Source organism: Folsomia candida, unplaced genomic scaffold (assembly GCF_002217175.1).
Source record: "Folsomia candida strain VU population unplaced genomic scaffold, ASM221717v1 Fcan01_Sc003, whole genome shotgun sequence".
NCBI classification, from domain to species: Eukaryota; Metazoa; Arthropoda; class Collembola; order Entomobryomorpha; family Isotomidae; genus Folsomia; species Folsomia candida.
Genome location: NW_019091195.1, coordinates 1,544,372 through 1,564,857, shown reverse-complemented (window position 1 = coordinate 1,564,857; position 20,486 = coordinate 1,544,372). Strand labels below are relative to the sequence as shown.

Sequence of the window (20,486 nt, the reverse complement as noted above, 5' to 3'; positions counted from 1 at the left end):
TCTGTCATCTGTGACGCTGTCGCGGTGGCACTGTGAAATGTGAAAGAGGACAACTCAAATTAAGATAAGGTAATGATTGGATGAAGCAAATGGTGTCAGTTTAAATACTTATTGTCCAATTCATGGAAAATAATTTGTAGATAATTGATCGATAACAAATTAGGTTCCGTTCAATTAATTTTATTTCTTACATTTCCAAAACGTTTCGTCAATTCAATTATCTAAAATTGCATGTTTAATGTTGCATACATAATATTAAACAAAATTCAACTTGAAGACAAAAATTCATCAATCTTAACAAACAAAGATGAAATCGAACAATTCCACAGAAAAACTTCCAATGCTGGAGTTTACATAATATTATGTTTTTTTGTTTGTCTTGTATATGCCAGAAAAACAATTACATAGAATTATTCAACGCCAGCACTGTTTTTATTCTAAGGATAAGTAAGTATTGCATAAAATTCGACCTGTACTTATCGGCGTAGATATTCTGGAAATCCTTCGAGTTCAAAATGTGCAATTTGCATATTTGTATATATGCGTATAAATATAATCCCTCTATTTGAGTATTCTTGTCGTGTATTTTGATGTAATTGATTGGATTTAAATTAAAGTAGGAGTGAATGAAAGCATTTATTTAATTTATTCCTAGGAAAATAAGAATGTTCATTTGGTCAGTACAATTCATACATAGTTATATTCCTATGCATAATTTAGAGTATATATAATTAATTTCGTTTAAGAATATATCCTATTATATTTTATTTTTCAACAAATTGTCAATTATTATTGAAACTGTCAATTAGAAAGTCGTAATATGCATATGAATGCACCAAAATAAATGTTAATTTAGTCATTAATTGCTTTCAAACGTCCCAAAAAAATATAGTAGGTACAATATTCGAGTATATGAAATTAACAATATGCGAGAAATAATAATAATCATGCGTGAAGTGGAAAATCAGTTTCTGATTCTGGCGTCAGTTCGTCTGTCGTTTGGAGTGAAATATCTGGTGATGGTTCAATTGTCCTTGACCTGATCACAGTAAGGGCATAGTATAATTTCATCCAGTGAATGGTATGACTCATGCCGATAAAGTCCTTTTTGCTGAGAAGAAGCAATGCATCTCCATCAACTAATTGTTCCCGGAGACTTTTTGCCAGCTCGCCACAATTTGGAAGGGAAGACACAAAGTCATGCGTTTGATCGACGTCCCAATCACGGACAATCTGGCAGATTAGAAAATGACACTATATTGCATACTCTATTGCACGAGAATACTATTATTAATTACGGAGGGAACATACAATTGGGGTGAGATCGTCCAACTCCTCGTCGAACAAATAAGGGGGTGGTCGTTCCTCCTTCAGTACAGTTTGGGCTAAGATCATCATCTTGGCAAGAATATCTTCACGTTTGACTTTCTTGGCAGCGGAAGACGATGAACTTGAGCTACCCACGGTCATAGTTTGTTTTAAGAATGCTGTAGGTAGAATCGAAGTAGGGCTGGGACATGCAGACCCTGTAAGAGCTAGACCAGGAAGAACATGGGGTGGATGCATAATGGGAGAGGCACCGCTACTTCTATAACAATCAGTAATAAAGTTGTTTAATGTTTTTATACAATCCAACATTGAGTTAATACTAACATTCCTGAGTCAATACTCACCCTGGAGGAATTAAGATGACTACACGTTCAACCCTCTCTTTCTCCATGAGGTAAGGACATTCAGCTTTGGAACAATGCGTTAATTGTGTAGGGTCCAACACGTTTCCTTTCCATCCGCATAAGTTCGGACAAATCACTTTGCTTGTTTTAGGAACATGTTCAAGGACATGGCCGGTAGTTTCACAGTAACCAACGGGATGTAAGTCACTACTTAATTCGTTCATTTTACAATCAAACAAATCGGGCCATCCTTCATAACGAATGGTGATCAAGTGCCCTTCTGTAGAATGGATGACTGCGGGTCGGATTAGTCTGGGATTTTTCTGAAATTGAATGAAATGACATATATAATTGACAACATCGAATATCCTAATTTCTTAAAAGACAGATAGTCTACTCTTCTCTTACAAGATCGACACTTTCGATTCTCATTCCCCTTTTAAAACCAACAGGAGGCAATGGTTGAAACAAATGAGAAGGCATAAATGCCGCATTTGTCTCGGACAGGTATCTTTCCCAATTAAAGTTTTCATAACCTACGAAATAGCCAAAATATTAGCAATCACTTTATTCCTACATGGGCATATTAACATTATAGTAATATTAACTGGACTGTACCATTTGGAGGTGTCAAGAATATACGATTTCGTTCACAATAACCAATCGGAAAAACAAATGGCGATGATAAGTCCGCCCAATAGTCATAAATATTATCCCACGAGTCAAAATGGACTAAACAAAATAGAAAAATATCATCATTACTTAAGCCAATCGGTCCGTGCCAGTATTAAAATTTCCCTTACCTAGAAATCTATGTCCCATGACCTTAGTCACAGTTGCAACACAAATGATGAGATTATTAGCTCGAATATCTACAGCTTCCAACTTTGTGCCAAGAATATCTGGCTCTACAGTATCATTTTCTTTTGTGATTTGAAAAAAGTTTCTTGGTGCAGGATCTCTGCACTTCCGAACAAGGTAAGAGTGCCAGTTGAATGTTTTTCCAATAAAGTCTCCAGGTGGTTGGAGGAAAAAACCAATTTCGGCACACCTAAGATATAAAAATTGATTAACTCTTGGAATGAATCAATATTAGCTTAATTAATTGGCTAGCCCAATCAACTCACCATCCAGGAGGGAAAATATTCAGGGAATCACAATCCACCCAAAAGTCTATAAAAAAAGTGCCTAGGTGTTTACACTCAATCAAACCAGGTTGTAAACTTATCACATCTTACCAAATTGGTCGCAGAATCCTTCGAAATGTAATTTTAGTCTCCATCCTTGAATCTCGGCGATGGACACGACACAGAACAAACTTTGATTTTCAGGGTCTATTGCTTCCATCATTTGCCCAATCCTTAATTACAGAATAAACATGTTTTACCATATGTATATATATATAGATATAAAAGTATATGAATTAAGGTAATGCTTTGTAGTAATTTGTTAAAGCGAAAAAATTAAAGAAAACTCAATGTACCTGAACGGATTCGGCTCACTTGGAAGGGCTGGGCATTTAAAAAGTTTAATTGGAGCATTAAGCTGTTGCTGCTCCTCCATCCACTGTAATTTATTAAACATAAATAATATTAAGCATACTATGCAACATGAATCTATCAAAACTGGAACATACTTGTGGGGACGAAAGATAGCATGCCTCAACACAATAATGCGGCTTGAAGAATTCTTGTCGAAGCGCATAGCTTCCGCAGGTGAGACAGTGGTCTGAATTAAATTAATACAGATAAATCACTCTATATCGATATATGCATGCATATACTTATGTAATGCAGATCAGTTACCTATATCTTTACGAAGGGAACGGTCATCCAGGACCCAGACGGGGTTACCGTTTACTTCGATTGTTTGAAATCGCAAACCTGTTTTCCCATTCTTTGCACCCCCACCCAATTCAAATTTATCTGGTCGAGAGACGGATAGCATTTCAACATCGTCCAAGTCGTCATACATCCTCCCTCCACCAGTCGTGTCGTCACTGTGAGAACTCTCTAAACACGAAAATAATAAGCCATACAATTTATTCCACCATTCTTATTACTTATCAATCCAACTTTCATTAACCTCCGCAAATATTGTTATCGTCATTTGATTCCATGCCATCTAAAGGATCGGATTCTTTCAGCTGCATTCTTTCTCCAGCACGATTAAGGTGTCACAGGTGGGGAAGAAGAATGTCCTATTCAGGCAATAAGAGTAGTTGAGTAGAGTATATAAGTTAAACATTTGTCACTAGTTTTAAATTAACCTTATACATAACATAAATTTTCAATTTCTTATTAATAAGTGTACTTACAGAATTGAGGTTTATAATTTGGTTTAATTAATACGACGAAACAAACTTTTGTCTCAACTTATTCAACAACACTGATATAAAATATGCGAGAAAATTTGCATAATTTGAGTTTCTTAACTTGCAAGTTTCATAACTTGTATCACAAAAACAGTGGACACAAAGCACAGATATTTTTGTGCGTAAAGAAATTATAATTTTATTGAATTGCCGATGAGCCTGATCGGATGAGGAGCTTTTATAAACACAAATCCAAATCTCACACTCGCACTCGTCCAGTCGTCTCACCGAGTGCTGTTGATTCGTGACTTGTCTCATCCACTACTCGTCTCAAATTTCTCATCGTCGTGATGCGGCAGGATTTAGCTGGGTAAAAATGTCTTGCTTTTGGAAAACGCCTACAATGTGCGTTTCATGAGGACATTTATGAGACTGTTGTGTGTGTTGAGTGAAATATATATTTTCATAAGCATTCAATTTATTTTACACGGGTATTATAATTATATGAGTATTTGTCTAAATTGAGCTTGTCTTGATTCATTCAATTCTTCAAATGCCACCACCATGTCGGTTCTGTAGATGAAAATTGATATGTATGCATTCTGTTGGCCATGTAAATAACTACATGTTTGTCTGATCTACCTGTAATTCAACCTCCTCTGAGTAGAAATGACGTTAAAATGATTCACAAAGGAGTCACTGCTTATCCCGAGGAGGTCGATAAATCGAACTGCCAAACCTATGAAGCGTTCTGCCTCATGCATTTGTTCGATTTGATTACATCTTCTGACAAATTCGGCTTGTTTGTTGAGTTGCTAAAAAGAGGTGACAAAATTATTTGTTTATGGAATTGAAGGATTTGCATAATTCTTAATGTGACAATCAAAATATATTTCTTCTACTGTAATATCGCTGACGGTGTAGCCGAGAAAAACGTCGATGAGAACAAGGCTCAGAACACACCCGAGTATCGAGAAGAGAATCTGTCCTGACCAAAATATTAGAACTTCGTCATTCGCCGACAGATGTGAAGATGATAATGTCGCATTAATAGTTCCCGATGCATCTCCTGTTTGTAGCTGATTGTACAATTTGTCTTCAAAGTCAAATTCTCCTTGGAGCATGATCACTAGGCGAAGCAGGGATCGGAAAAAGGACGAAAATTGCTGCATCTATGGATAATTAAATGGATTGAAATTAGACAAGTTTGGGGTAGTGCAGTGCAGTAATAAATTTTTAATGGCACACCCACATGAGGATACATAATATTGAAGGCCAGACTGAATGAGATGATTAGTGGCGAGAAAGTGGCGATGACTGACATGAATCGCAGCATTACTTTTCCATAAACATGAATATAAATGGAGTGAATGCCAAAATTGCAGTTCGAGTTACCCACGACCTGCACATATATAATTACAAATTAATTAGAATTAATTAGCATAGCAAAATTTATAAATGAAAGTTGAATTCCTCACTTGCAAAATAAGACCGGCACATATCAAAATCCCGACTGTGGCCAGTATGTATTGATAGCCATCCAGAGTTCCATCCAGAAAAGGTGGGAGGCAGGTTCCAACGACTATGGACTGAAAAAGTAGTCGTATAAACACTTGAGGACCAGGGTCGCTTAACAAATATCTTGAGGAGGAAGGGTAAAATGTTAGTTATGGTTTAAGCTTATGCTGATTTTGGTCAGTAATTTTGAGTACCTTTTAAAATCTGTCATTTTATTTAAATCCGACGCTTTGACAAGTTCGTGGAGTAGAAAGACTGAATTAAAAACGAGGACGATAGGAAGAAGCGCTTGCGTCCACTGTGACCAGCCACATTTTACCGATACTTCTTCGGTACTCGTGTCTTTATTTCCATGAAGAGGACAATGGTGGAAATATACCTGAAGGTAAAATGATAAGTGTATTTAATGCAATCTTATACTTAAATACTTCTTATACTTAAATACTTCTTATACTTATCTTATACTTATACTTAAATAGCTATGAAGTACATCATAATTCAACTAACTTGATACATTAGAAAAATGTAGAGTCCATAAATTCCTATTCTTAACCCGGTGTACGTTACCCAGAGAAGATATCGCATTCGATTCCATTTAAGATCAAGAAACGCTTGTGTAACTGGATTTTCCAAAATATCGAAACAGCTTTTGTGACCTAATCTAATTAAATGTCCCAACACAGCCATTTCATCTCTTCGGTTTGATCTCAAATCATTCTTAACTTCAAAGTCGATTTTTTTGGTTTTATTTGTACCATCCTTTGCGTCGTTCTTTTCTTTTTGTTCTGGCTGTAACGTAGGACTGTTTGACAATGACAACATTGGCGAGTCTTCTCCATTCTCATTTTCAAATTCGAGCACAACGTTTTTACTGTAGTCATTCGAATTGAACCCGGTTATGATTGTGGTGCCTCTAGAAAGCTTGATGCGACTTTCGACCTTGTTACTCTTGACATCGATTAGAGCAGTCAGGATTCTGCATCAAAATGATTTGTGAATTATTAACCAAATTAAATCAGTCATATGAAAAACTTACAGATATTGATATACATAAGTGCACAACTCACCCAAAATCAATATTGAGAAATATACTTTCACTTGCAATTTCACCACTAACAGTGACTGCCCTGTCCAAAATAAACGTCATAATTCCTGGTAGCTTTTGTAAAATAAGTTCCAGCGGAGATTCTCCGACTTTGTTCTTCAGAAATAGGTCTGCACCTTCCAATATTAATTTTTTTGTGACTTGCACATACTTTCTTCGGATTGCGTGATGCAACGCTGTTTGGCCAAGAGCATCCCGAGCATCCAGAACATCCCCCTTCCTATGGGCCTCCTGAGCGTATTGCAGCACCACGTCAATGCATGGAATGGCTGAAAATTTTCCCCTCAAATGAGATTTTAAGCATTTATTTAATTTATGTATTGCCAAACAGTTTACATCTTCCGTGGACAGGCACATGCAGAATCGTCGTGTCCAGCCAGTCTTTCTTCGAAAGGAGAACCGTGCCTAGAGCTTCCCTATATTTAAACAAGTTCACTGCTGCGATGGCATGCGGTTTCACACTTGACGTGAGGGGACAATCAAAACCGGCACATTTTAGAGCAACTCCTCTCAATAAAGCTTCCAACTTTGAAGCATTTCCACTCTTGGCGACACGGAATATGCGATACATGGCACGCGAGGAGGTACTCACGTCAGTCTTTGTGAGTCTGTAGTGATCGCTTTCACCTCCCAGGAAAAGGGGTTGACCTGGAGCCTTGGTTAAGGTGTAGAGCATTTCACCAACTTCTCCATTTCCAGTGTCTTGAAAATATTTTTTTAGTTGGTCCGATTTTTCCTCCGAGTAAGAATGACATTCTTGCAGCAATTTGTCATACATGCGACGACATGTCATGTAACGCGTACTCTGAACTTTCTTTAAGTGGAATAAAGTGCCTGTTAGATAAAATATAAATACTTGATAATTACACGGATTAAGAAGTCAACTTGTTACCTCATTTACGGTAGGAAATCCTTTCCGTCTCAAGATTTTGATGAGGGGTTCCACACACGGGGTGCGTTGGACGATGTGAAGAATGGCAGTGTCCTTGTCGGAAAACTGATGCATGATTATATTTTTAATTTTACTACCTCAAATAAATTCGACAGTCCCTAAATACGTCACTAATGTAGCACACATTTGTGAAAGTTGGAGAATCCTCGTAGTGATGGAATACGGAGTAAATGGCATATAGTCAAGCTTACTTTATGTGCTAAAGACCCAGTCAAAAATGTAAGTCAATATTTAATGATAAAAGAGATGTGTTTACTTTTCGGACAGTGTGAAATGAACCAGACCACAAACCACAGTAAAATTAGGGGAATGAATCATCAAAGCATGACGATGTCGTATATTTATTTTTAAAGTTGTAAAATTACAATAAATGAATTTTAAACTGCTATCACGTATGCATAAGTCATACATTTGACAAATCTGTGAGCTTCTAAAGTTATAATATTTACATCTCTCAATTTAAAGGTTAGGCAAGTCGTACGTAATTATGGATAACTATCCATAGTCAGCTATAGCCCATACATATATGTACCTAGACCTGGGTATAACAAAAGTATTAATTCAATTGTACTTTAGTCACGCAGCGCTGGTAGCAATGGTACCACATCCCCAGACACGCTGGATCTCTGTATGTTTAATTTGGATTTCCAAAAAAAACATTGCAGAATTCCAGAATCTTTCTGTATGACATCAAACTGACAATAATGTTAGCATAAGAAACATTTAATTGCAATTGCTTATATATTGCATTACTTTATTCGTCAATTATTTAAATTATTCTTGTCATGCTCATCGATAAAGCACGGAATGCGTAATAAGCTTTGATATGAAAGAGTGTAGACAGAAGTTAGTATTAAAAATCTCCCAATTTATTAGCCAAATCAGACTTTGTGCGATTGAAATTTTTGCAACATACCAATACAATAGATAAATAGATGCATCTAACATACATAGATACGTATTATTATGGTAGATATGTTGTATAAATAGAAAAGATAAACTTTATAACTTTTTTATTTCAGAATAAAAGAACGCCACAAAAGGTTTTGTGCTATAACAGTGGTGATAAAGGGAATAATGTAACCTACAAAAGAATTGCAAGTATGTTTAGATTTATGAATATTTAACATCAAGGATTAGTGAGTAAAAAGTACATATTTATCCAAAAGTTACTACACAGTTGGCAGATTGAGAATAATAGTAATCAAGATACTTTAGTAATAGTATTAGAAATTTAATATTAAAAACCATTCGGATAAATAATGTCAACTAGGCATTTTAATTAAACAAAAATACTGCAGGAATTCAAAATATTTGCAGTGACAACGAAAACTCTTCCTCATAAGTCAAAAGTAAATATTTTAGCTTTTGACATTATATTACCTTAATAAACTCATTTCATGGTATGAAACATTATGATAAACTTTTAGCTTATCATAAAGATCTATTAAGGGGAAATTTTCATAAGTCGGCAAAATTAACAAATACATTAATTATTGTACTTCATACAGTGTGCATTATATAATTGACACATTTTGTAGAAACCTTAAATAAATAAATGCAGATGCAATGTGTACATACATTTGTATCACATTGCATAAGGCGAACCCTCAATAAAATTTGCATTTCGATAACCTCACTGCGTAATACAAAGTTTATCGGGGCTCAGAAATATCTGTGTGTACGTGCTTAGTTTAATTGACAGTGTCAATTTGACACCAAATCTGCCTATTTGTTTTATTTTATTGCACACAGCATTCCGACTCTTTGCTGGAACTTTTAGCCTTTCCCTTGCCCGAGGGTTGATTTTGCTGCTGATTTCCCCCGGAAATATTAGCTCGAGCAAGTTCAACAATTGCGGCAGCCATATCAACTGCTGAAATATTACTGTTTGAAGAGGACGGACCGAAGCCTGGAGAACGAGAACCAGGAAAATTTTGAGGATTTCCTCCATTTTGCTGTTGGTGCGGTACCATCACGAAAGGAGTTTCTCTGACCGATTGTTTATTCGGATTCTGTTGTTGCTGCTGCTGTGATTGGTCTTTCTGTTTCTTTTCGACGGGACTGACCCAGCCGGGAGCAAATGTCACGCTCAATGTCTTTCCGTAAACTTCTTTTCCATGAAAAAGACTAATTGCTCGACCGGCCTGTTCCTCGGTCCTGAAAGCGATGAAACCCTGTCCATTGTTGACGTAGCATACTTTGCCCCCCACTGTCGTTGCTTCCTTTTGTAAATTTTCCTTTAGGATTTTATAATCCACTTTTCCAGGCAGTCCACACACCATTAGGATGATACTGCTCTTCTTCTGAGGTTTCTCCTGAGGTTTGTCGTCTGGCTTCTGGGGTTTTTGCTGCTGCTGATACTGCTGCTGTGATCTGTCCTCCGGTTTCCTCTGACCTTGCGACTGACCGGCGAATTGACCTGATTGATTCCTGTTCCTAGAAGCTTCATTTCCTGGAGGTTTGTTTTGTGGAAATGATGGTTTTTGTGCAGGTTGAGAAGGTCCAGGGCCGCTATTACCGCTTTTCATATTTTTCTGTGGATTCTGTTGTCCTCTAGCTGGACCATTTTCAAATTTCTTGCCAGGCTGTTGTGGATCTCTTTCATTTCTCTCTTGGGGCTTCGCAGGCGGTCCATTGTACGGTGCTTTTGCGGGACCTTTACCACCCATGGCTGGTCCACCACTTGCAGATGGTGCAGTTACGGTTGGAACGGCATTGCAAAAATCTTTGAAAGCATACATCTGTAAAGTAAAATGATGATATAATACATGTACAAACATTATGTGCACAAGTGTACTTATAATATGCACTTGTAACCTCATTCCAGCCTTGCTTAAACTGAGGAGAGCACATGTTCCCATGAATCAAAACGATATGACATCCCATACGAGTTTGATAAGCTCTTAAGTCATTCACAAAATCAATATCCCCAGAAATAAGAACAATCATTGGGGAAAAAGTTCCTAAAATCATAAAATTATTGGAAATGTATACATTATGAATCTTCAAACATGTTCATAATTGTATAAGTTGAAACATCCCAAAATATGTACATTTATATGTACATATCGATGTACGTACCATGCGTATCGACAAATCGTTTCATTGATTCCCGTAATTTCTCATCAGCAGCGTTCTTGCTAGTTCCACTGACATGAGCGAGTGTCACATTGCCTAATCAATCCGATAAAATTAAAATATGTACTAATTTGCAATAAATAAAATTGCTAAATATTAGTAATGTCTTTGTCACCCACCACTCCGGTTGATATCTTCGTCCAACCCTTTCTTCATTCTACTCACATCACAAGCAATTAGGAAATCTCGCTCACTGGAATTTAGTCGTCCGATGACAAAGAAATTTCTCAAGTGGTGTATCACACCCGAAGCCAATTTATCCTTTGGGACAGGACAATTTTCAATGTCCCAAAAAAAGCCAACTGGCTTCTGTACTATACCGAAAGCCTGATTCATTTTGCGAATTTTTGAAAAAAAGGGTTAGAAATTAAAAAGTTAATTTAATTTTTAAAAATCAAACTACAAAAAACTAGGATCAGGATCAGTCTGACAGCAGACCAGGACAAAGGCCATACACACACGCAACTACATACAACATAAACTGCTTTGCAGCCCATCATTTTGTATATGTTTACACTTGCATGTTACGTATATGTAGTTGGCGTTTTTTAACATTAATCTCCTTATGCAGGGAATTGCGTTACTTGTATTCTATAATTGTGTTCGTATATCCTTTAGTTAGGTTGGGTTATCATGGGTTAGATGTCGCATTTCGCATATCTGGATGAGTATTACGTGCAATTGTAATTTTGTGTAACTTATATGCATAAAGATATAACCCCGAATCGTATAAACAATTGTTTTACTGCCAATATTATATCTAAATATGAACGAATTGGTATACGCTAAATATCTCAATCATGCACAACTAGGAGAATATGTATTCATTAATCAAAGAAATTACAAGAATATAGAATGTTACTTAGAAATCGCTTAAAGTTTTGTACATTTTATTTCCGAGAAGAGTGGTTTCTTCGAGGAAATTAAAACTGTGGATAGACAGCTTACATATAAATATGTGTACATCCTAACGTAAATTACTCAAATGCAGCATAATCTAATTTTGCAGTGAACGTTTAGTTTTCGCATTGTTAGCAGGATTCATACCAAATAGATATGCACATACATATGTATATGCATATGAGGGTATATAGTTTTATGTGGGATATGCATACTTTTGTACATACGTTATGTACAAAGTTTGTTGATATGTAATCGCATACTCTGTAATCGCATGAAAATGCTACTCCTTAGTCCTTAGTCATCACCACTGCATGCAAAAATGACTGAATGAAACGTATATTGGCGTTATTCGTTCATATTTCGTTAAGTATGCAAAACGATTTGCCAAATTATCGCAAACCTCCGTGCTGTTGTATAAAAGCAAAAGCATGTCAGGTAGCAAACCACATTCACCACTCCGAAACGGTCTATTCGAATTTATCCATTTTTACATAAATCTCCAATTCAAATATGGCCAGTGGTGTAGTCACACCCCCCGCGATCAAACGCCTCCAGCAAGATCTCAAATCTCTAAAAGAGTTCCCCCTCGTGGGGGCCAATGCAGAGCCCTTCGATGACGCCGATCTGACCGTATGGTATGGACTCATCATTCCCCCAGAATCATCCCCTCTTTCCGAAATCCCACTCCGATTCACGCTGGAGTTTCCCAACGAGTATCCTAACCTCCCACCCAAAGCGTACTTTGACACTTACGTCGCCTACACGAATGGGGTGCAGCTGAAAGATTCGCGAGGACGGACAGAAGTATGTCTCAACATTTTCGGAAACTTTAAAGGCTACCACAGCGAATGGGGGACAAGCAGTGAAGGCTGGAGTCCTAGCTATACAGTGACCACGATTCTAGTCTCGATGCAAGGAATGATGGTGGACGGGATGCTGTCCGATTCGTTGGACTATGTCATGGAAATGGCTGAATCGGCCCGAAAGTTTCGGTGAGTATTCAAATGAGAAATTTTTTATACTAAATCAAAATGATAATTTAACAAGGGTTTTAATTTGTTACATACATAACAGGTGCCCCATAACTCACCACGATGGGAGTGATCCAGCAAAATATTTCCCTCGAGTGATCACTTCCCCGGAGGAAGCCGCCCAGATCGCAGCATTGCATGCTTCCTCCCAAGTGCAATCCACACCTCTGGATAATCACTACATTTGCTACGCCAACCAGCAAAAGACTGCACGCAACGCTGTCCTCGGCTATGGCGTTCATGTCGTAAATTCTCGCCTCGGGACGCTCTCATCACCCTGCGAGTACCTCAGTCTGGATTCTTACAAAAATTCAGGAATTCGACGAAGTTCTACGAATCTCCCTTTCGAGCATTGGCTGCCCATCCTCGTCAATATGCCGTATTTTACACTATCTAAACGTAATGGCTACAAAAATGGGAGACAATAAGACACCCCAATTAAAAACGGCAGTCAATTAAAAAATGAACTAAAATTCAACAAGTACGATAAGATATCAAGGTCCCAGATAACAAAGACTAATGTCTATATTGTTTCATTTCATGAATAATATGTGTACGTTAAGGTTTCTGGATATTTAGTTGTTAAAAGTGAGAAATTCAATTGCTAAGATGGCTGCAACTAGATATTTTATATTAAATAGTGACATGAGACTGAGGAGGTACGATAATAATAAGAATGACAACGAGACAGAAACAAAAATTTGCACTCCATCTGTAAAATACTCCCTACGGAATACTCATATGTAATAGGCAGTTTGCATAACTACTCCCGTAAACTATTTCCGTGACGTAGCAACGTGGTGACGTAACTTTTTACGGAAAATTTTCGCGTCCGCACGTTGCGGAGGGCGACAGTTTGCATAAAAACATTCACCGTGACCCGTAATCATATCTCCGTAATTTTTCACGGTTGCACGTCATTTTTCCCACGTTACGCTTAAAAATTCCTGTAAAAATTTACTTTTCACGGACGTTTTACGGATTCCAAACTTTACTACAAAATAAGTCAGAATGGTCGTAAAAAAGGCACTAAAATTACAAGAAATAAAAGTAAGTTTTATCTCTTATTTCATTTTCCCTCAATCACACGATTTCTACTTAAAACTTAACATTTTTGCAGGACACCGACCCGAAGAAAGTGCCTGTCAAATTCAGATTCAACTTGGAAAGCGATAAAAACCTTCTCACCACCGCAATAAATGTAAATCCCTTCCAACTGGGAAAAATAAAGTGGAATGATGTTGCATCCAGCTTGTTGCAAGTTTTTGGGTATCGAATTTCGGCTAGGACTGCCCGAGAACGAGTCGAAAATCTCGTAAACAAATACAAAAAGGAACAACTGATTTACAAGTAAGACTTTTTCCTTTGACCCTTCTATATGTATGTAATATGTACAATAATTCGTTAAAATAAGGACTGGAACGGAAGAAGAACAATCTGAAGTTGGAAAATGTGTGGAGGAAATTATTAAGCTTGAGGAGGAGGAGGCTGCTTCAATTAATATTTTCCTGGACGCTGACTTCGATGACCAAACTTTATGTGCTCTTAGCAAGAAAGATAAAAAGATGGACAAGATATTAGCCGATGTGGATCGAGACGAAGTGTTGAAACGGAATTGTATGTGTACTGTGTACCATAAAGCATACATTCCCATTTTTAATACTTTCCTAATAATTCCAGATGAAGACGTTCCTCCAACTCCTAATAAAACCCGGACGAAGAGATCAAAATTAAGCAATGAGGAGGACTTGTTGGCGAAGAAAGTTAACCACGATTTGGAAATGGAGCAAAAGCGATTTCGACTTGAGGAGGAGGCCAAGCGGGCGGAAATTGCCAACGATGCAAAGCGATTGGAGTTGGAACTCGTTCGAGAAAAAAGATTACAACAGGAAACGGAGCAACGCCAATTAATGTTCGAAACCTTTCAGCAAACATTGAAGATGCTCACGGATGGACTGCAAAACAATAAAAACTAGCCTGTCGTAAAATTAAATTTTCGTTAGAAATTGTGTTGCTACAAATTAATGTTAATATTTATGTTTTAATTGCTGAACCAAACTAACAATTGTACTACCAATTTCTCAAAAATATCCACCTGTCTTTTACACTCAAGTTTCATAAACAAATAAACTTTATCAGCGAAGATATTCTTCAAGTTCTGGTGGTTGGCACGCGAAGTATTTTGTTACTTGACTTCCTCTTAGACACGTATGACAATTCGAAAGAATCACAGCAACATCATATTGTTTCCTGACGCATTGAAGTAAGAGTTTCTGATTTTTCTTGTAATCCAAGAACGCGAATAATTGGATAACTTTGCCGAATCCGTATTCCACATGAACTCTCAATGTAAAAGATTGACTGCTTTTTCTCGTGTTTTATGGTGACTGTGACCGTGAAAATAAGGGGCAGGCGGTGGTCACAAACGATGTAGTTTTATGTTATTTAATGTCAGCAAATCTTATACTTTTACAAATTTAGAGGATTAGAGAGAGAGTTACAATTCATGGGACGAGAGGACAATATTGTTGAGGTGCTTGTCTTTCCTCCGTCGTCGTGTCACTGTCAATTATTTTACCAAGTTCACATATATTCGGCCGAGTGGCCATCACACAAAAAACTCCCCACTTTCCCCTTTCACCAATCACAATGGAACAACACACAAAAATGGGAGTACAAAAGAGAAATAACTTGACCAATTAAAAGAAAGGTTACACGAGGTTACTAGGGTCAAGTAGTCAAATTAAAAGATAAAAATTGGACAGAAAATCCAATTAGTGGCAGCCAGAAGGGCGACAGTAAAACTAAAATTTGCATCCTTGCCGGGGTTTCACAATACCTCACACAGAAATACATGTACAAATCATCATCATTTTCCATGCAAAGTCATATTCATAAAATTATCAAGTCATTACATAAAATCCATTATCATGTTAAAATCATTCAAATGCGGTCATAAATAAAATATCATTTCTCGACGACACTCAATGCTGACATGTCTCTGTTGAAACTTTTCTGTTGTGGTGTAAGAGGATTCCGGGCATTATTTTTGTAACCAATTTTGATAAATTTTTGATTGGCATAGCCGGGGTCTCCGTACAAGGTGTACCACGAGCCGTCAATCTGAACAAATTTTCGTCCAAGTTCTTGTACCAGACCATTGAGACCTAGGACAGCTGAATCGTGTCTTCTTCCATTATATGGTCCATCGAGCCTCCCAATTATTCCGTTCGGTAGCATTATGGATTGGTACTTTAAGGTGTGTGTCTTATAATAGCCACTATAGACAAGGCGTTGGTTGACACTGGGTCGGCATATTGGTCGTGCGGTGCCATCTATAAAACCGACAACATTTTGATACGCACATCCAGATTGTACAAGCGTCTGGAAATATATAAATGAGAACTGAACTATGAAAATGTTGCAGGGGGTAAGAAATGTATGTAATTACATCAGCGAATTCTTGTAGTTTAATTGGAGTTAGCCAATTATGACTATCGAGTGATCTCAGAAGGTGAGAGAATTGTCCATGTATATATTCCGTCATCCAGTTTGCTATTCTCGAGAGAAGGGTCTTATCTCTGTTAAAACTTTTCTCAAGATCATGCAAGCGGTTGGGGTAACATAAGCGTCTCAACAAGATCAGTAAGCCTTCAAGTCCTGGAAAATTACATCCTATTTTAGTAAACTAAACACTTAACCAGGAACTCGTGATTATTACCGCTGAATTTGTGACCACTTGGTAAAGTGCATTTCCTTGGTATGCGCAGTGAGACCAGAAGTCGTCGGATCTCGTGTTGTGTAAATCTGAAGTTGATTTCACAATCCAGATCGCTCATCCTCGTCAAGTTGATAGTTGGCAGGATTCTGAAGTTTCTTCTGACATGATAGGCTCTTAATTTATTAAATTTAACATAATCCGGGAAGGAAATAACGCCTCGAAGAAACAAACTTTTCAAATCTTTTAAAGTAAAGTGATACATATTCAATACGGAACTTGTATCGCTCATAAAAATATTCATGAAGCAGAGCAAGAATTAGACGAAAATATAACTACGGATATTTATTTATCAAATCGCAAACTATAATTCCGTAACCGTGCAACGTATGAAAAAAAAATATTTTCACGTTACGGCTATAGGTACGGGAGTGCAAACTGATCCAACGTAACGTAAAAACGTAACAAAACCTACGTTTCTACGCCACGGAAAATGTCCACGGAAACAATTATGCAAACTGCCTAATATGTGTGTACGTGACAACATTTGTGGAAATTGACGAATCATCGCATTATTGTTGTAGGTAGTTGTTTTGACTATTTTTCACAGGATTACATTTCCGAGGAAGAGTGAGAGTGAGGTCTTGAGCGTTGACGATTATTAAGATTGGACGCCCCTTCTTGTCAATTATTAAACCTTATATTACAGTCCATTTTGTTTTATTCAGGTAGTGCCCTTCTTTTCGTCGATATCCATGCATGTATTGGTAAAATAGTCAGTTTTCACTGAAAACTTGTCAGCCATCTTTAAGAAACTTCAGAGTTGAACAGTAATATTTATTTAATATTAAATTGAGTTAGACATAGTAGGTACATCAGTTCATATATTTACTATCTATGCTAATTATACACGGGTCCATGAACGATGGAATAAAGAGATGTGGTTCTGGTGGCCTGCACTTGACCTTCTTCTTTAAAGGCGTCTGGGAATATCCCGGTTCTCACCATGGCGGCTGCAGTCACGTCGAGCAAATGCACCTGCTGTTTTATTGCTTCTTCCAAATATTCAATCCAAGGGCGGAATAAAGATATCGCGTCGAGGTTGGATCGATTACCCAAAGAATCCAAACGGAGGCGATGATAAGCTTTTGCCCAATCAACCAGTTTAAACGTTTTGAATATTACAGAAAAGGCAACCGCGTTGTCGGTATCCAACTCAACTCCATTATCGACTGCATGTCTGCAAATAAATTTATTATCAACTACACGTCAAGGTTCCATGTTTGCAACAACTTCACGTCTAGTTCATTATGCAATACAAAATACAGAAAACCTACCTTGGTGTGCAAGCCGTTTTTGACTTTAGATTTACTAGAGACTTGTCTCTTGTCGTGTTGGATTTGACTTGACTTGCTGCACGGTTGAGTCGTGCATATTTAGTAAAGTGTATGCTTTTTGCAACATAATCGCCTTCGTATTTTGCTGGGACAAAAAACACGCGGAACAGATCGTCATCTGTAATTAAACATATTGTTAATCTCGCTATATTATCCAACACCGTCTTAACACAACTACACGTCTAGTTCACCTTTTTTGTCTTGTTCCGTCAGTGGTCTTCGTACCACATGACCTTTAGCATCAGGGGCCAATATCATGGTCCCAACGGGGGTCACACTGCCTATGGATACGTGGCTGGGAGGAACAATGCCCTCATGACGTCGTTCGTGATGGCTCAGATGGCTGCGTCTTTTAAAACTTCGTCCACAATCTGGGTAACCACATGTATATGGCCTCTGGCCCGAGTGTACTAGCATATGCCTGCTAAGATCTGCGGGACATTTGAATGATTTGGAACATTCCGGGCAAGGGTGTTCTGCAATCTTCCTCTTCTTATTTCCCCTGTTTGATTTAATTCAACACGTTTAGAATTAAATTTACTTCACGTCAATCTAATCATGTTAAAACTAACAAAAACTTACCTTGTGTCGTTTGGGTCATTACAATTTCTGCAAATGCACGGTTTCCGTTCTTTCTTATTTTCAGTTGGTCGTTCATTCTTCACTTTTAAAATATCTTCAGCTGAGGCTATCGGAACACTATACTTTCTGGTACGAGTTGGTCCGGTTTGTGGGACGCCCGTTTGGATATTTGATGTGTTTTCTTTGTTCTTGAGGTAGCTAGTTTTCAATTGATCATACGAGGATTTCAATTTTCGTTTTCTGTTTTTGCGAGCTACAAATTCTCTATGTGCTTGTTGTATTCGTTCCTCTATGTGCGCAAGTATTGACTCCCCATCTTCAGTAGATTTGATTTCCTCTATATAGAAAAATAAATGCCGTTGTAAAAAATACAAAGAATTTTTTTACATGCAAAACTTCCTATGCAAATTTATGACTTCGGATATCTAATTTTGAGTGATGGAAAGACCGATGTCACTTGTCGGTCGTTCCATCACTCAAATGTTTGCCATTATCCCTACGTGCCTGTAATCTCATTGTGAGTATGGTTCTGTCAAAAACGAGGAACCAGTCAGAATTCCAGGACTTGTGTAATAGTGCGGAAAATATCATTCTGAATATATTTACTGAGCACAGAAAGTGACTAATTACTCACCAATTGTACGGGATGGTGCTCTGTCACGTGATCTGTCATTTTTAGGAACATTGCGGGAACGATGTCGACTTAAACCTGTTCATATACAAATGCTTACTGCCTTACGATATTCATGTTTTTATATAAGAGCATTGTTAGATGACGTAAAATTTAATTACGTGATGAGGATGGCTTATGCTCGTCTGAACATTCCTGAGACTCGGAAGGGTCAGTAATCATCGGCTTCTGTTGTTTATCGGACAATTGTTGTGCATCTGAAATATGGATACGAATTATTTGCACATGTGATTATTATTCGAAATTAGGAAATGCTGCACGTCAAGGTTATAAATATAAATCTGCTGACCTGAGTCGAAGGTTCCAACGGCAGATGATGGTGCCACTGGTTCCTCATCCCGGTTGTCCGAAATAATATCAACAGTGGGAGCACTATTTTTCATTTGATGAAGACTTGAAAAATAGTGACCGCTCGAGGCGTTACTGTAACGTGCATATGAAAATAAACATGAATACATATGCTAAATTATATATATTGGGAACTAGACGTGTAGGACATTACTGTATATGTAGATAACTTACCTCCAGCTTTTGCATGCACCACCCGAGTCGGTATAAGAGCGTGGCGTCGGTTTTTATCTGCAGTGTGCATTTTTGGCCGACAAGAATTCTTCTCTGGGTTTTTTGCCGAATCTATACAAAACAAGTTGTACATGAATTTAACTTTTGCTTTTAGTGTTACTACCTACTTATATCTATAGCTTTTCATATACAACTTACACTCATCTGTCTCCTCACTAGAAGCTGACGACAACGCGTCAGTACCAGAATCGGACTGCGACTCGTCGTACGAAAACTTGCTTCTTCTCTTTGGCATTTTCTAGTTAAATTAGAATTTTAGCAATTAGTTAAAACAACGATAAACTCTTAAAATACTTACAATACTACACGTCAAGTTAACACAAACACAACAAAATAACACGTGAAATTAAAACATTACTACACGTCAAGTCTGTATTTACATTAATTAATACGTAATTTCTTGACAAGTAACCTTACGTTTTGATTACGAAGGTTTGAAGGAGGAGGAGGAGTACAACAACTTCTCGTCAAGTTACTGTTCCACTGCTTCGTAAACTTGATAAATTATAATGCTAATGGTGATCGTAAGTCAAATAAAGTAATTAATTAGGTAAATTTGTAAAAAAATTGTGAAGAACGTCCGATGCTTCATGGAAGTCGAGAGCAGAAGGGTGCGATTTTATAGTGCAGTTCCAGCTCTCACACTTAACAGGTTCCGACTTGAGTTTTTTCTCTTCGCCTGCTTGCCTGCTTGACGGCTCAACTCGCAGTTTGCTTACTTGAGTCGTACAAAATTCACGCATTTCCACATATTTAATTCAGACGTCAGTCTCATTAACTTTAACATTTGTTTCAAACTTATTAATTTTATTGATAAAGTGATATTAATTATTCTCATGGAAACATAAAACTGTCTTGACGTGAAGTTGTTGTTTTTGA

The 20,486-nt window shown here is 37.4% G+C and overlaps 6 protein-coding genes across 9 annotated transcripts; 2 read left to right on the top strand and 4 right to left on the bottom strand.

Moving 5' to 3' along the window:
• Nucleotides 1-167: 167 nt before the first annotated feature.
• LOC110846383 (lethal(3)malignant brain tumor-like protein 3) lies at nt 168-4,293 on the bottom strand. Its single transcript, XM_022093111.2, has 13 exons — nt 3,991-4,293; nt 3,759-3,873; nt 3,479-3,685; nt 3,310-3,401; nt 3,157-3,239; nt 2,912-3,033; nt 2,801-2,846; nt 2,477-2,724; nt 2,292-2,405; nt 2,082-2,209; nt 1,674-1,996; nt 1,312-1,588; nt 168-1,233 (listed from the first exon to the last, which is right to left on the bottom strand). The coding sequence occupies exons 2-13, from the start codon at nt 3,823-3,825 to the stop codon at nt 946-948; spliced, it is 1,995 nt and encodes a 664-aa protein (XP_021948803.1). The 5' UTR covers nt 3,826-3,873; nt 3,991-4,293; the 3' UTR covers nt 168-945.
• A 136-nt stretch (nt 4,294-4,429) lies between these two features.
• Nucleotides 4,430-8,278, bottom strand: LOC110845658. 2 transcript variants are annotated; one of them, XM_022092115.2, is made up of 10 exons: nt 7,503-8,278; nt 6,947-7,424; nt 6,573-6,879; nt 6,013-6,481; nt 5,700-5,884; nt 5,466-5,628; nt 5,240-5,389; nt 4,890-5,159; nt 4,630-4,802; nt 4,430-4,560 (listed from the first exon to the last, which is right to left on the bottom strand). In XM_022092115.2, the coding sequence occupies exons 1-10, from the start codon at nt 7,614-7,616 to the stop codon at nt 4,488-4,490; spliced, it is 2,382 nt and encodes a 793-aa protein (XP_021947807.1). In that variant the 5' UTR covers nt 7,617-8,278; the 3' UTR covers nt 4,430-4,487. The 2 variants fall into 2 exon arrangements, with proteins under 2 accessions (XP_021947807.1, XP_035705739.1); XM_035849846.1 differs by having other exon boundaries at nt 6,947-7,444; nt 7,503-7,635.
• A 280-nt stretch (nt 8,279-8,558) lies between these two features.
• On the bottom strand, nt 8,559-12,051 carry LOC110847749. Its single transcript, XM_022094744.2, has 4 exons — nt 10,823-12,051; nt 10,647-10,739; nt 10,383-10,528; nt 8,559-10,306 (listed from the first exon to the last, which is right to left on the bottom strand). Exons 1-4 carry the CDS (start codon nt 11,037-11,039, stop codon nt 9,305-9,307), a joined length of 1,458 nt encoding a protein of 485 aa, XP_021950436.1. The 5' UTR covers nt 11,040-12,051; the 3' UTR covers nt 8,559-9,304.
• A 40-nt stretch (nt 12,052-12,091) lies between these two features.
• LOC110847505 (ubiquitin-conjugating enzyme E2 6) lies at nt 12,092-13,343 on the top strand. The gene is made up of 2 exons (XM_022094453.2): nt 12,092-12,598; nt 12,681-13,343. The coding sequence occupies exons 1-2, from the start codon at nt 12,117-12,119 to the stop codon at nt 13,063-13,065; spliced, it is 867 nt and encodes a 288-aa protein (XP_021950145.1). The 5' UTR covers nt 12,092-12,116; the 3' UTR covers nt 13,066-13,343.
• Nucleotides 13,344-13,546: 203 nt separating this feature from the next.
• LOC118432930 lies at nt 13,547-14,782 on the top strand. Of its 2 annotated transcripts, XM_035849856.1 has the most exons (4): nt 13,547-13,687; nt 13,758-13,987; nt 14,052-14,254; nt 14,318-14,782. In XM_035849856.1, exons 1-4 carry the CDS (start codon nt 13,649-13,651, stop codon nt 14,611-14,613), a joined length of 768 nt encoding a protein of 255 aa, XP_035705749.1. In that variant the 5' UTR covers nt 13,547-13,648; the 3' UTR covers nt 14,614-14,782. The 2 variants fall into 2 exon arrangements, with proteins under 2 accessions (XP_035705749.1, XP_035705748.1); XM_035849855.1 differs by having other exon boundaries at nt 14,052-14,782.
• On the bottom strand, nt 14,665-19,618 carry LOC118434979 (zinc finger protein 594-like). Of its 2 annotated transcripts, none has more exons than XM_035849853.1 (9): nt 19,315-19,618; nt 19,127-19,222; nt 18,969-19,043; nt 18,335-18,671; nt 17,944-18,254; nt 17,693-17,870; nt 16,359-17,595; nt 16,089-16,297; nt 14,665-15,972 (listed from the first exon to the last, which is right to left on the bottom strand). In XM_035849853.1, the coding sequence occupies exons 1-7, from the start codon at nt 19,481-19,483 to the stop codon at nt 17,256-17,258; spliced, it is 1,506 nt and encodes a 501-aa protein (XP_035705746.1). In that variant the 5' UTR covers nt 19,484-19,618; the 3' UTR covers nt 14,665-15,972; nt 16,089-16,297; nt 16,359-17,255. The 2 variants fall into 2 exon arrangements, with proteins under 2 accessions (XP_035705746.1, XP_035705745.1); XM_035849852.1 differs by having other exon boundaries at nt 14,665-16,021; nt 19,315-19,499.
• Nucleotides 19,619-20,486: the final 868 nt, after the last annotated feature.

Bases quoted from the DNA above. Each gene is read 5' to 3' on its own strand.
- LOC110846383 (XM_022093111.2), bottom strand. From the start codon at position 3,825: ATGCAGCTGAAAGAATCCGATCCTTTAGATGGCATGGAATCAAATGAC. The intron at 3,402-3,478 runs GTAACTGATCTG...AATTTAATTCAG, and splicing joins TTCCCTTCGTAAAGATATAG to ACCACTGTCTCACCTGCGGA. The intron at 2,847-2,911 runs GTAAGATGTGAT...CTTTTTTTATAG, and splicing joins AGGATTCTGCGACCAATTTG to ACTTTTGGGTGGATTGTGAT.
- LOC110845658 (XM_022092115.2), bottom strand. From the start codon at position 7,616: ATGCATCAGTTTTCCGACAAGGACACTGCCATTCTTCACATCGTCCAA. The intron at 6,880-6,946 runs GTAAACTGTTTG...GAAAATTTTCAG, and splicing joins TGTGCCTGTCCACGGAAGAT to CCATTCCATGCATTGACGTG. The intron at 4,803-4,889 runs GTAGAAGAAATA...ACCTCTTTTTAG, and splicing joins ACACCGTCAGCGATATTACA to CAACTCAACAAACAAGCCGA.
- LOC110847749 (XM_022094744.2), bottom strand. From the start codon at position 11,039: ATGAATCAGGCTTTCGGTATAGTACAGAAGCCAGTTGGCTTTTTTTGG. The intron at 10,740-10,822 runs GTGGGTGACAAA...CGGATTGATTAG, and splicing joins CGAAGATATCAACCGGAGTG to GCAATGTGACACTCGCTCAT. The intron at 10,529-10,646 runs GTACGTACATCG...TTATGATTTTAG, and splicing joins ACGATTTGTCGATACGCATG to GAACTTTTTCCCCAATGATT.
- LOC110847505 (XM_022094453.2), top strand. From the start codon at position 12,117: ATGGCCAGTGGTGTAGTCACACCCCCCGCGATCAAACGCCTCCAGCAA. The intron at 12,599-12,680 runs GTGAGTATTCAA...CATACATAACAG, and splicing joins GAATCGGCCCGAAAGTTTCG to GTGCCCCATAACTCACCACG.
- LOC118432930 (XM_035849855.1), top strand. From the start codon at position 13,649: ATGGTCGTAAAAAAGGCACTAAAATTACAAGAAATAAAA. The intron at 13,688-13,757 runs GTAAGTTTTATC...ACATTTTTGCAG, and splicing joins TAAAATTACAAGAAATAAAA to GACACCGACCCGAAGAAAGT. The intron at 13,988-14,051 runs GTAAGACTTTTT...CGTTAAAATAAG, and splicing joins AAGGAACAACTGATTTACAA to GACTGGAACGGAAGAAGAAC.
- LOC118434979 (XM_035849853.1), bottom strand. From the start codon at position 19,483: ATGTATTCATGTTTATTTTCATATGCACGTTACAGTAACGCCTCGAGC. The intron at 18,672-18,968 runs GTGAGTAATTAG...TTTTCTATATAG, and splicing joins AGCACCATCCCGTACAATTG to AGGAAATCAAATCTACTGAA. The intron at 17,596-17,692 runs GTAGGTTTTCTG...ATTTATTTGCAG, and splicing joins AAAACGGCTTGCACACCAAG to ACATGCAGTCGATAATGGAG.